The sequence below is a fragment of the Varanus komodoensis genome, unplaced genomic scaffold (genome assembly GCF_004798865.1).
Source record: "Varanus komodoensis strain SLA01 unplaced genomic scaffold, ASM479886v1 scaffold15, whole genome shotgun sequence".
NCBI classification, from domain to species: Eukaryota; Metazoa; Chordata; class Lepidosauria; order Squamata; family Varanidae; genus Varanus; species Varanus komodoensis.
Window position 1 is genome coordinate 23,375,117 of NW_025335440.1, and position 14,983 is coordinate 23,390,099.

At 37.7% G+C, this 14,983-nt stretch overlaps 1 protein-coding gene across 3 annotated transcripts in view; it reads right to left on the minus strand.

The window, feature by feature from the left end:
* Positions 1–14,983, minus strand: part of ARMC3 (armadillo repeat containing 3) — a 76,052-nt gene that overhangs the window by 57,475 nt on the left and 3,594 nt on the right. For all 3 annotated transcript variants that reach the window (XM_044425299.1, XM_044425300.1, XM_044425298.1), the window contains one exon: positions 5,505–5,553. In XM_044425299.1, the coding sequence (XP_044281234.1) occupies positions 5,505–5,552 (48 nt within the window). In that variant the 5' untranslated portion in view covers position 5,553. The remainder of the gene's footprint in view (positions 1–5,504; positions 5,554–14,983) is intronic.

The window sequence follows — 14,983 nt, forward strand, 5'->3', positions numbered from 1 at the left end:
AATTTTGTATTGTCAACTTTTAATGATTTTTAAATATTTTAAAATGATGTATCTTTTGTTATTTTGAATGTGCTTTGTGAACCACCCACAGAGCTTCAGCTTGACCTCAGGCAAACTAATTCCATTTTGTGACATCACATTTTCTCACACAGAGAGATATTTACCTAAGATATTCTAATTTCACTTTGTTCTTACTTGCTTGGTCATGCATGGCCAATCAAACATTTTTCTTTGGCATCAGAAAGCAGATATACAAATTCTAGTAGTTACAACCCTCTTCCAAAGTCACATTCCTAGTGAATTCAAACATCTATATCCCCTAACGATACCAAAGGGTATGGAAATAAATTCCTAAAGTCAATGAGCAGCTTCAAAAGCATCAAACCCACCACCAAACCATGCATTCTCATTTATGGTTCGTGCTTAATTTTGTCCTGAAGATTCAATAAAGTCCTCCACAGAAATTACTGCTCTTAGTCTAAAAAAGCCCATGTGGGACATAAGCCTTCCAAATCCTGGAATCCTTGAAATCATCTTCCAAGCACTTCAAATACAAGCAGACAGGTTCCATACATGGTCATGGTCTTAGCTGTAATGTCAACAGTGGAGTCACCTTCAGAGGAGAAGCCAGAACCTTCAAAATCAAATTGCTCCTCAAAAGACACCGACAATAACTAAGATGGTCTGGGACTTTCAGGGTGTTGACTTTGGAATCTGCTTCCCAGAGAAGCAGAGCTTAGCTTCTGAGGCAGACTGTGATGCTGGGCCACCAGCTACCCGCCCCCGCCCCCCAAGAATGCCAACGCCTTATGAAATTTGTGCCCAGGCAAAGGAGTGCATGCACATTGAAAATTATTCATGAGCTGGATTCTCCTTATGAGGAAGACATCTGACACATCTCTAAAGTGATGCAGCTGAGCACTGGATAGGGTGATTCTAGCTCTATCAGCTCTTACTGGTAATTTAAGAGCTGGTGGAAACAGTGTCTAGTTGGAGTCTGTATCCTGTTTTCTCTCTGATTTTGTTGTGTTTGTGCATCTGTATTACTGACCTCTGGACTTCTACCTGGCATCGTTTAGGACTGTGTTTTTACTTGATTAATCTTCTGGCTTTTGGTTTTAACTGCATCTAAGTTTATCATTACTGACCTCCTAAACTGACTATTCAAAATAGATAGATCACTGTATTTGCTTAGCAAAGACCCAGGACTCAGTGTAATAGAGGGTACCTTCTTCCTGTGCCACCTCCCAATCCCCAAGCCCTGTTCCTTCCTGCCATTTCTTAATGGAAACAGTAGTAGAAGAAAAATTAAAAGGGATGGTTTTCCCTTATTCTCTTCCTCCACAGTACTGCCCTTCAGTATCACCCAGCATTAATAACAAACATGGTGGATTATTGAAAGGTAGTTGTTCAAGGTCTCTTGAGAAGGGAATGTATTTGTGGGGGGAGCAGAGGGGTGACAATCTCCAAGTTCTAACGTAGGAACATTTCTGATTTCCCTGATTTGGGAAGGAAAAGTCTGGAAAACCCCAAGGCAAACCAAAGAACAAGTACAAGTGTTCACCTGTAAGAATGGATCTGGAGTGAGAAGCCTTTTTTTTCAGTTGAGGGCTCCAATATTCCGGGCAATCAGGGCCATGTGCTGGCCGGCCACAGGTAGCACTAAAGCACTGAATGAGGCTGCCCCTCTTCTCTATCCCCCACTTAAAGGACTATTGAACGAACAGCAGATTGCAGTTCAAATTAGCATTTGCAAGGGGCTGCTTGAAATTAGGATGTGGCGGGAGGGGATGCAGCCCTATCTGACAGGTCGCTTAACTGTGCATTAAGGTGCTTGGCTATGTGAGATCAATATGTTCTACTGAAAAACATTTGTACAAGCCTAAAGAACCAATTGTAAAGTTTCTGAAGAGGGGTTGGAGCATTCCTGACAGGCCAAGTGTTTTCTCCATCCCTGGCACAGAGCCTATCCCTCTTTTATTAACAGAGTCAAACAGAGTCTGTCCCTCTTTTACTAACTCAACATTTAGATTTGGAGATCTAAATTGCCTCCTTTTCCTCTTTTGAAAGCCAGTCTCCCTTCTGATTCTCTGTCACACTCCAGCACAACACTGCTAGAGTATAGCAAAAACAGAGAGCATTGGAAATTGGCTATTATATACATGGATCAGTGAACTTGAAAAGAAAAAAAGAGCTGGCAATGAGCAGCCCTATATGACAATATTGGCTCTGGATAGATTTTGATGTTAATGAGTTTTTAAATGAAATAATCTTGTTGCTCAGCTATAGGCAACAGTCATAAAATTGGTAGCAAAGAATTTATAGATCCAAAGTGTGAATACATAATATAACATACATAATTTACATTAAAATACATTGAAGTATCTTCCTCGACCATGCCTTAAGATCCTACACAAAAGGGTCAGAAAAAGCATGAATTGAGATCATTATGAATTCTTCAGTGAAGAGCTGTTTAGTGTGCAGATGTAGGCAAAAGTAAACTAGGGACAGGGAGGAGATAAAAAATAATACAGGAGAAAAATGCAGCAGCATTGCACAAATCTACAATTCACCTTCATCTGGAATATGTGTACAGTGCTGCTGATCTGTCATTCATGGCATCCTTTCTGTAGTTGGCCACTAAAGAATTGACATCTTAAATTATTGAAGGTCTCATATGATCTCATTTGAAGAACTGGCATGTGGAACCTTTTGTAACAAGATGCGATTTGTCCCAACAGCTGAGTATATGGTCTTTAGAAAGAGTTTTTTTGTTTTTTACTCTTTCCACATTTGTGGTTGTAACAGTGGTATGAACGTACAATCAACAGATTCTGAATTAAGGTTTACAATTCAACATGTGAAATAATCTAATCCTTTTTGTTGCTATGGGAATAGATGAGGTATGACATAATTGGTAAAAATCAAACACTTCAGCCATTATTAGCTAGTTTATAAAGGTTTTAGAAATTAGACTACAGTTAGAATATTACCAGTTAGTTAAAGAATAGGTTTCCTGGGTTTTTACCTTTTTTTCTGGAATCATGATATTGAACTCTATGTCAATAATAATAATATCATCTTTTTTTGCATTCAGATAACTTACATTTTCTTTTGATTAACCTTATACTGTCCTCTGACTGTTAGCCAAATCAATGTGAAGCCTCTTATTTTTATTTATATGGGTGTGTGTTTGTGTATGTACACATGCATGCACACATATATTAACTAGCTGATCTGTGCTGGCCCCTAAGCTGGTGGCTGTTATCCTCAAGCACCAATTCTGCAAAGTTGCTGGCCCTCTCTTTCACGTTTCTTCATCAACTCTACACGATTATTACTCTGATAACAGTAACTTTGCATATCTCCCCACACCGGGTGCCTGCAATGAGCAGTTGTACGGCATAAGGGGACTTCAGTCAAAATATCAAATGGAAATTAAAAAGATTATTCATACATTATGAATAAAGCTGGCAAAGTGTTACAACTCCCTCGTGGATCCAAATAATTTTTGGACAACAATGTAAATGACATAACTACTATATGACAGGCAACAGTCCAAGATGTTTGTCAACTTCATATTGATGTTCTGATAACTGAAAGGCCAGCAAAACACTCTCTAGGAATTAGTCCCAGTAAGACAAACCTTCGCAGAGCCAAAGCATTCAAGGATAGTCACAGCACTCGGCTATGGATGGCATATTCTGCACTATTATACTGGATTTAAAAAAATGTAACAGCCCTTCTTGTGCTACCTTCATGTAAGTTCAGATCTCAAAAGCCAACTCTCCATGTTGCCAGACCAGTCAAAGCACTGTCATGCCATGATCCTTATTCAGCCATCTGGAAGTGATACATAATGTTCATTTCCATTTCTGACCTTTCTCAAACAAAAAGAACTCTACTGTGAAATCCAGCTGCCTTGACCCTGTTTAAGCGTTTATTTGAAACTGACATCAGTTGAAGAAAGGGCAAATCTTGTAAAATGACTTTTGTTCTTTATTTAGAATCAAACATTTTGGAAACCTTTCAGTTTAAACACCAACAAAATTAAATGTTCTCATTGTACTCAAAATAGCACCTTGGGTCTGAACAAACTGTATTTCTGCCTATACCATGCCCACCCCAGCCCAGATATTGCAGGAACAATTTTAAGGAAATCAACACTTTGTATTATTAGACATAATTTTCTTGTTTCTGATTCTACAGTACATCTAACACCAAACACTATGCATACTTGCTTATATTTAAATACCTATGAGAGCTGTAGGGATAATTCCCAAGTTAAGATGCAGAACATTCCAGCTTAAGGGCACCATCCAACATGAACGTCTAGCTCTCCAAACCTGGAGGGTTCCTGTCTAGCATGGAAAATTCATACTGCCTCTTGATGAGGAAGGGTCAAGTGCTGGATCACGTATCTGTCCACAGTTAGTTCCTCAACCACTAAAGAAACTATCATGCCACTTCTTGCCCTGTCCAAGCTAGCAGACATCATCATCAGTTGCTGGCTGGAAAGGGGTGAAGACCCTATCATGCAAAGCATCCCATGTAGATGGTGTACTCCCCTACTCCAAAACAAGCAGTTTGAAATATTGCCATGGGATTCAAAAAATCTGATCAAAAAAATCAATTTTCTAAACATGGGTGGCTCCTTTGGAATCCACTTTCAATAATCTCTCTCTCTCTCACACACACACACCCTCACTCACAATTAGAACTTGACTTACTCTTATTTCTTGGTTATAGACATAATTTGAATGAAAACCATAGCTATAGATTTACTTTCTGGATTATAAAGAAGAGGAGCTGTGCCACATTGCTTCAATAGATTTGATGCATTATTCCCTGGATTCAATATTTTTTAAATCCATTTATGGATGTTTTTATTGCAATTACAAGAGAGGCAGAATAATGGCCATTCATTTGTATTTTTTCAAATATTATTAAAGTCTTATAAGTTTAAAAATACTAAAATTTACAATTCTGATGTTTTAACTACTTATGAATCAGAGAAAACATGAGAGCACTTCTTAAACACATTTTAAGTTATTGAACATCTATAAAATCAATCATGTTTATAAAAGGGGGAAAAAGAGGGATTTTGAAAATGAATGGACACACCTCTCCTTAACAGAGCAGTTTTTGTAAGCCAAAGTCAAAGCTGTAAAAAAAATTAGACTACAGAGGTCACAGCACAGTTGAGTTTGTATTATTATAGATTAATATACTTATTAATATTTCTTTTTCTACAAGGGAAGCCCTTTTTTCTATATTAACAAAGGGGAGAAGGTCTATGAAAAGATAACATGCTTCCCAAAATAAATGTAATTGATCCCACTGTTTACACACATGGCTCAACTGAAGCAAAAATATGATTATCTTTACAAGACATTTTTAGAGGTATAAATGGAAGAAAGTAGGAGTAAATGGCTGAAGAACAACAAACTTGAAGGCTATAATTGTGAAACATTTTTACAGCAAGCAGTATTTTATAAACTTACCACATCCTTAGGAGGAGGCTCCACTTCCTTTTTTACCTTTTTACCCATTCTAAAAACAAACAAAAGAACAGATGATGAACAGACAACCAAGGCTGAACAGACACAATTTACATGGAGCTCAGCCTTATTTCACAGAAGTTTATGGAACAGTTGTCATTGGGATGAGAAATGATGCCTACATGGGATTTCACAACATCCCAATGCAATTCATGCCTTTAATAGTTGCTAAGGGAATGGCAGCACCATTTCACTAGTTTTTTTCCCTTAAAAGAAGCCTTCTCTAACTCGACTCATTAGTTGTTAGGGATACTGTCAGAGTCCAGAAATAACCATATTCTAGTGTGGATAAGCAGATCCAGTAACACTAACCTTTTTTTAATACCTGCTGGAGTCTTAAAGTTATATTTTAGTTATATGCTTTATACTTATAGCATTTACAGCAGGACCTCTGGCTCATTTACCATGTTTTCAGTTAACCCCGGTTGACCTTAGCCTAAAGAGAAGTCATAAAGTGCCGTAAAGTGTTGTGAAGGAAGTCTTAAAGTGCTAAGGTCAGAATTTTAAAAAATGGGGAAAAGAAATGCATATAGTTTATTTTGCACCTGGCTGCCCACTGTCACAGCCTGTAGGCCCCCACTTGCTCTTCTATAGTACACTGCATAGTGTTTGCTATTATCCGCAGTTTGGGGCATCTGCTGTGGGGGGGGGGGGCTTGGAATCAATCCATGCAGATTTGGGGATCCTGCTGTATAGTTACTTTTTAAGAAAGCAGTGGTGCAAGTAGGTCCCTTATGCTGGTTTCCAGAGCCAGAGCTACACTGCACGATTGCCTCTTAACTCTTCCCTGCAAGCACCTGTGACAGTGTTCCTGGTTCTGCAGGCACTTGCAGGGTCTGTCAGGCCCTGGTCCTGACAGTTGCAAGTCAATTCCTAGCTCAATCTACAGGTCAATAGTGACATAAAGACAGGCATGAGCTTAGAAACACATTGGCTGTGATAATAAAGGACTTTAATAGAAATTATCCTCATTCCATAAGAATATACAGTCAGATTTTAGTTGCAGCTTAACATAACCCGTAATAACATTTGCTTGGAAACATGTTTAGATGGGTGACATTTTGCATAAAAATTAGGAGATGAAGGAAGGAGAGTGGTTGTCACACCTGCATCTGTGAAGCAGAGGAGGAGCTGAGGGGAGGGCTGTGCTGGCCACACCTTGATAGCTGGCTGGCACACAAGGTAGCTGCAAAAAGGAATTGGTCATTTGGTGCCATTTTGGCGTTGGTTTTGGCATCAGGTTTTTTATCAGGGTGTTTTTTAGTGTTGTTTTCATGTTTCTGCATTATGTTGTTATATTATTTTTGACTTTGATGTATTGTTTTTATTGTATATTTTGTAACTGAATTATTTAAATTTGTAAACTGCCCAGAGAGCCCAATGGGCTATGGGCTGACATTAAAAAATGTTATAGTAATAATAGAAACCAGACTAGCTCATTGGCTTAATCTTTCTGTGCAGGATGACAAGTTACAAGAAAGTTTACCCGCTCCGTGTGCCTTAAAAATGCAAATATGGGGTATTTGCAGGATAGAGACAAAGGGCTGGAGGGATGGAATCTTCTCTTAGTTGTCAATTCTTTCCTGAAAATTTCAGACCTAACCATACAGTCCTATTTTCCCTACAGACTGTGAAATGGGACAAGGAAAACATCTGAGGGTAGGATTTACAAACATGTGTTACTCAAACATTAATATTAACAAGACTGTGAAGATGGGGATTGAAGCACTTGCAATAGACAATTGGCAGGTAGGCACAGGAAGAACTGTTAGCTCCCTGAGCCCACCAACATAGTTCAATTTATCACATAGATGTAGTAGAAAGGTGTGTTTCTGCCTCTGAAAAAAATGGATTTGAATAGCTTTGGGAACTGGAAGTGAAATGAGCTATTATGTAAGGCACACTTATTTAAAAATCATGGAAATGATTCTCCAGTATTGTTGATCTTGTGGTCTGATTTGCACAGGTGTTTAAGTATTTAACCTCACCATCTTGAACTGATCAAACATTTTATTCACTACAAGGTGTAACTGCACTAGCTCAGTAGTGCTAGAGAATCAATTTTTCACCTTTGGATCTCATTTAGAATCATGTTTTCAAAATGTGCTAATCTGGTAAATCAAAACTGCTTTTTCCCTCTAAAGCATTTTGTGTTCAATAAAGTGCACCAAGATTTATAAAAATTAAGCAGTTATGAAGCCATGTTGCTAACAGCCTTTTGGTTTTCCCTTAATTGCTTTTTTAAATGCACTGCTGACAAACAGGTTTCAAATAGATTTCTTCCCTTTCTTGTTGGTTTATTGGATTTGCTCTACCCTCTCAAACCTGAAGCAACATAGAACAGGAAACATTTTTGTTTACTAACAACTTAAAAGTGGGCATGTTGTACTAAAGTGGAATTATTCCTGCTAATCACACATGTGTATTAAATGTGCATTAAATTAAGGAAGAGCACTTTCCCCCTCAATTATGCAAATTTTTGGTTGATTGTCACTAGGGCTGTATTTCTTAGTAATTGTGAAGGCTTATCATTACTCTGCCTTTAGCAGTAACTGTTCACAATACATTTAGCTGGTTCTTGCATAGCTTTTATATGACCAAAGCAAACAAAAGCTTCAAGTTCAAACTAATGACATAAATGTTCTCTTTGTTAAAATGTCTATATTCACAGAAACTTTCCAACCACAACAAGTAGCATAAATGTTCCAGTGATGTTTCCCAAGAATTAAAGGTCAAAAATAGTGTTTGAAAGTCTCAGTCAAATGCAAAGCTGACAATATATGACAAACCAGAAGAAAATACTTAATGAGCTCATTCTGTTTTAAGTCCAAATCATGCTTTGATTCTGTGTAAGAAAAACATTTGAGTTTCACTCAGGATGTTCTTCTATCTCCATTCCATGTCACCATTTCTATACTGATATCCACATTCCATAGTTTCCCTTCACGTCTGAGTGTGATAAAATAAGGCTTGAGAATACCAGCAATCTGGTTGTGGATAAATTCTGGTATGTAAAAACCACAGTTTGCTCCAATCAGATGCAGTAGCAAATTATGATTTGACAAGAAGCTAAAAGACAATTTAGAAAATCTGGACTTAAGGCTCAATGATGTTCATGCACACTAATGTCAAACTATTACATCTAGATTGTACCATCTATCTTTATAACAGAATGTTAACACTCTGTGACTAAGTCTGCTGTATAGTTTTCCTCCAAAGTTTACAATCAATTATTGTGTCCAGTTTAATTAATGTGCCTTGGATAATGTAAGGAATCTACTTATAGATGTCAGTCTGTACTCATCTTCAAAGCAAATATACAGAATGTAGTGGATCTGAACAGTTATTCTTGCAGCACGCTGATCACTTTCTTTATCATCCCCCAGTTTCAGAAAACAGATGAGAGAAGGAAAAAACTAAAGCTCAAACACCAGCAGTCAGCAAAACATAAAAGTGAAAGCACTGCCAAAAGCATTACTTATCTTTTTGTCAAGAAATCAGAGGTTAGTTCTGAGGGCAATTACCTCCTCTAGAGAACAGGCAGTAAAAGGAGGATGCAAGGTGAGCTACTGAGCAGTTATTTATTGCTTGATTCTTTTAGGAAGCTAACATCAGCTTTCCCTAGGAGAGATCACAGCTATCTCTCTAGTATCTTTGATTACTTTGAATCCTTTCAGGAAATACTAGAAATTATTTGGCAAAGTAATAACCAGCACAACTGATTAGTCTAATTTCTTAATCTAATTTCTTCTTTCTTAGCCTAATTTCTTATTTCTAAGCAAAACTACTGCTTTTCATTTTATTATTTAATGAAAACTGATCTTTCTTATGACATTTGTATCATTTACTTCACTGCTACACTGCCCAAAACTAGAAGCTCTTTATGCAGCTCACAATAGTACATAAAACAATACAATTTTTATTAAAAACGTTAGAATTTAAAAAGCTAAAACTGACATGTGGGAATAGAATGCTGGACTGGATGGTGTTTGGTGTGATCCAATATAGCTCCTCTTATATTTTTAAACTAAAAGTTTCTTCCAGAAAAACTTACTAGTTTTGCTTTAATTTCTTTACTAGCTCAGTTCTTACTTTATTATTATGGTCCAGATAATTTTATTCCAGGTAATGCTTTTGTTAAGAGAACCGCTTCGGCAAGGGGCGGCATAGAAATGTTTTAATAAATAAATAAATAAAAATAAACTACATTTTCCCAGATCTCTCAGCTATAACATTTTTTTGGTGAGACAATATGACTCCCTCACAACTCCGACTTACTCATTTATTGTGATAATTAGGGTTTTGATGAACTGTGGTTGCATGAAGGTCATAGCAAACTAGCTACTGTTGCTGCGTATACAACCATATTGACATTAACAGCCCTGTAAGATGGGCCAATATTATCCCTGTATTCTAGATGAGTGAGTGACCCTGAGAGACTTGTGACTCTTTATATCAAGGGTGGCCAAACCAAGGCTCACAAGCTGCATACAGCTCTTTGAGTTTATTCTGCAGCTTGTTGCTCACCCTCTGCTGCTGCTTCTCATGGGCACCTGCTTGTGGCTCTCAAAGATCTGAGATTTACCATATGTGGCTCTTTTGTTCAGCAAGTCTGGCCACGACTGCTTTATATAATGCATTTTTTCTTACTACCCAATGTGTCATCCAAGGAGAAAACACAGGGAGTACAAGATCAGTTCTCAGATAAATACTATGAAACCGAGTTCTCTGTGTTTCACTCCCCATTTCAGAAAGGAACTATATTTTCATTGTGTTTGATACAGCACCAAGTACAGTCATTATTCATTTATGAAGTATAATTAACAGAAACAAATGACAACATATGATGAAACACATCCTAAACTCTGTAGTCACAGGGTTCTTAAGGCAGAATCTAGATTTCTAGGGGATGATCCACTAGCAGCCCTTGTGGAGAACACAAGCTGTGACAAACAATATGAACAGAAAAATTATGTGTGAGATTTTAAATGTCTTGCTGAGATGTACAGTAAAATCCTTCCTCCCAACAGGGAGAGACTTTAAGAAAGTGCTTTAATATGAATCTAAAAGAAATGGAACATGGCAGCTTTTCAATCTGTTACTTTAAATTAACAGCAGGACAATTTTATCAAGAATATTAGGAAGGCCTGCCTCAAAAGCAAATCATATTAAAGGGTCACAAACTAAAGGGCTTTTAAAAGAAGTGTCAATGTAATTAGATTAAGCCCTGTTTTCTCTCTCTAAAATGCCTGCATACTCCAATTGTATTCTTTAGTTAATGCTTCCTGAAGTAACATGCAGACTGATACCTATCTCACATGTAGCTGAAAATCAGAGCAATGCAAACACTTATGATTTATTTATTTATTATTAAAAGATGTTCTATTTCATCCTTCACTGAATCCCAGGATGATTTAGTTGGTTTAAAATCTGATAGATTAACAAAACAACCAATCTTATTTTTTTAAACATCCTTTCCCACTCTGAGGCAACACACATTATAATGTGTTAATACAACTGTTAGATCAATTAGAACATAAAATGGAGACAAGTTCCCCTCCCCCACTCCTCTCCTTTTCATCAAAATGCAAATCCGTTGCAACAAATCTCAAAATAGAAAGCTTTCTTTTGCTGGATGGTATATTATAGGTAAAGAACTTTAAACACTTTTCTTAAGGACAATGTAAACATCTCTCCTGTTGTGTTTCATGAGTGTCAAGGTATTCCCAGATATGACATAGAAGAACAATGAAAAATCAGGCATTACGAATAAATAGGAAACAATCAAGCATGGAAAAGTACCTGCACTTGTTACTGAGGGCCATTTAACTCCTATTCAAAAAACTTTATTAAGGATCAGACCCAAAACTAAAGGATCAAACCCAAAACTCCATTGCTGTATGAGGCCCTTATATCTCAATTGCAAGAGGACCAGGGAACATAAGAATATGTAACAATGGGTAAAAAGAGGGACTTCCTGGTCTAAATTTGGAACTGGTTTGTCAATTTGAATTCATGAGTTAGTAGCTATCTAATTAAGAGTTTGATAGCCACTATACATGAATTTCTTCCCATACTCCAACTGCCCCACTCTTTTCTCCCTCTGTTCTCTCTCCCACTGTTGTATTTAGGTCATTTTACTGGTCTATGACTTGAAATAAAGTTATTCATTTAGGTTCTAAGTGCCCTAAGGAAGAGATCAGTTTTTTTTATGTTGCTGTATAAACTACCATGCAGGTTAAAAGCATTACACAAACACATATATACATATTTATATTAGATGCTACCAGGACAGCAAAGGATCAAATGCATTTTTTCTCATACAGGAAGTAGTATAACCAAAGCAACCATGGTCACTGAGGGCAAAGGTCAGTCATATAGCATGCATCTGTATTTTATTTAAGGTATTTCTATGCCATTCAATTAGACGAACTCTCAGAACATTTACAGAATTTACTTCTAAAAATCAATAACAAACAATTTAAAAACAAATTTAACAAAACCTTGCCTGTTATAGAACAAGGTTAATAATAAAATATTGTATTTTTGATAATAAAATTTGACAGACCATGATACAACAATAACAATGCATAACGACATAATAACCATTCCACCTGTACCAAACATTTTTAAACCAATAAAATCACATTGAACAATTTAAATGGTGAGAAACTAATATATAATGCTGGCGCCAGGCATATTTCCCTGGGGAACCGATTCCACAGACATGGGTCCCTTCCCCTAGTAGCCATCCTGTTTACCTCCATTAGCATGGCACATGGAGAAAGACTTCAGTAGATGATCTAAGGGTCTAGGTAAGGGTATATGGGAGAAGACACTCCTTTAGATATCCAGGCCCTAAGCCATTCAGGGCTTTATGTATTAGCATGAGCACCTTAAAGAAGGCCTGGACTTCAATTGCTAACCAGTACAGATTGAATAGCACCAGACTGATAGCTCACTTCTACCCGTTCCAGTCAGGAGATGCCCTATTCCATACCAACTGAAGTTTCCAGAGCATTTTCAAGGGCAACCTCATATTAAGTGTATTACACTAGTCTAAACATGAGGTTACCAGTGCATGGATTACCATGCTACAATCTGCCTGTTCAGAAAGGGACAAAGTTGGTAAAATCAACCAAATGTTATTTACGTATGCTCCTGGCTACAGAGGCCACCTGAAACTTCACAGACAATTCTAATGTATGCAAAACATCCCAAATTCAATCCCTGTTAAAATAATATCAGATTCAAGAGTTGGAAAAATCCTTCTCTGCCTGACATCTTGGAACCTCTGCCAGTGAGAGCAGATAGTACAGACCTTTGAACAGTGCCATATTTCGGAATGAAATAGCTCTATACATTCTGACTCTTGCTGTGTTTTGTTCAAGTTTAATTTCTGACAACATGCAGTATAGAACAACAAATGGTGCAATCCTATGCATGTTTCCAATACTATGCTTGTATTAATTAGTCTATACAAGCAAGGAGCAAGAGCTTTCTGAGGCATATAGGAACCTGCCCAATATAGAATTAAACCAGTAGCCCATTTGGTTCATTACTGTCAATATTGGCTGGCAGTGGCAGCTTCAAGAGGGTTAAATCTCTCCACAGTGCTTGGAAGTTACTCTAAATAACATTATGAGAAGTTCAGCTAAAATTAGGAAAGATGAGAAAAGGTAGCACCAAGTCTAAGAGGTCACCAGCTGCTTCAAGGAAGCTATCAGAGAAAAGAGGCTTCCTGTAGAGAATGGAAGTCTTGCCCAAATGAGAAGAACAAAAAAGAATGTTTGCACAAAGGAAACACAAACAATAAAGGATGCAAACAGCGTATCAATAAGGTATATCATCAATAAGGTCAGGGATAACAATAAAGAATTCTTTAAATAGACTCAGGAGCTTATCTAGGGAGGTGTTGGATATTGGATAATAATGGAGTTAAAGGAGAATTAACGGAGTACATCACAGAGAAGATGTGCTTTCACAGTGAATCTGAGGCAAACAGTGGTGCCAAGTGATTACAATGACTGACAAACTGAAAGCTAATAAAACACCAGGCCCAGACAGTATCCATCCTATTGCTGTTAATTAAATTGTGGTATCACTGATCTTATAACCAAAATATTTAGCAAGTCCCTAAGATCAGATTCTGTACCAGAAAACTAGAATAAGTCAATATTTAAAAAGATATCCAGGAGAACCTGGGAAATTACAGGCTCATTAGTTTGGTGTCTGTTTGGAGTAAACTGGTGCAAAGTATTAAAGGTAAAATTAGAAAGCATATGAATGTGTAAGTCCTGATGAAAAGGAATCAATATGGCTTCTGCAAAGCTATGTCCTATCTCACTACCTAGAGGGGGTTTTTTGGGAGGGGGGAATCAATGAATATGCAAACAGGTGATTTGCTGAAATCCTACTAACACTGGAATCTTCTTTCTCTATATAATAATGAAGCTGCTGCTCATTAAAACAAGGCTCATTGTACTGCTGTGGCGGTGGTGTTTAAAGAGTGATAGTACTTCTAGTAATTAATGAGATGTTGGAAAAAAATTTGTTAATACTTAAATATGGAAAAGCAGGATGTACAAATGTGAATTTGGCAAGAACAATGAGGGCATGGGTTCCTATAACATAAGGCAGTGGTTTTCAACCACCGGTCCGTGGATCAGCTGGTCCTCCAGAGGTTTTCTGCCAGTCCATGGGGAGGCCACATCCCACCTGCTGTGCTCTACCACCTCTTCCTTGGTTGGCCTCGTATTCATGGGGGGTGAACCAGTGTGAATCTGAAATCTATTTTGCACCTAGCAAAGCCTAATCAACTCAATAACATAATCTTAAATATGTCTAAACTGACTACAGTGGGGCTTACTCTCACTTAAGCATAGGTAAAAAGGTAAAGGTTTCCCCATGGCATTAAAGTCCAGTCATGTCTGACTCTAGGGGACAGTGCTCATCTCAATTTCCTAGCCAAGGGAGCTGGTGTTTGTCCGCAGACAGTTTCCGTGGTCATGTGGCCAGCATGACTAAATACCAAGGTGCACAGAATGCTGTTACCTTCCTACTGAAGTGGTACCTATTTATCTACTTTCAGACTGGAAGGTTGGCAGGAGCTGGGACAAAGCAATGGGAGCTCACCCCGTCTTACAGATTCGAACTGTCAGCCTTTCAGTCAACCAGCCCAGCAGCTCAGCAGTTTAAACCACTGCACCACCTGCATCCCAAATCTGCACATTTTCTGCACTGCATTATTACAAACAGCACATTTTGGGCTGTCTGTCATACCCAGCTTCTCTACCACTGTTATTCTAACTTCTAAGCTGATAAAGAGTTCTAGAAAACTCAAAAGCTTGCTTTGACCAAGTAACACTTTAGTTGAACCTAATAAAATTATTGGTCTACTTTAGCTTTGCAGTCCTGACCCC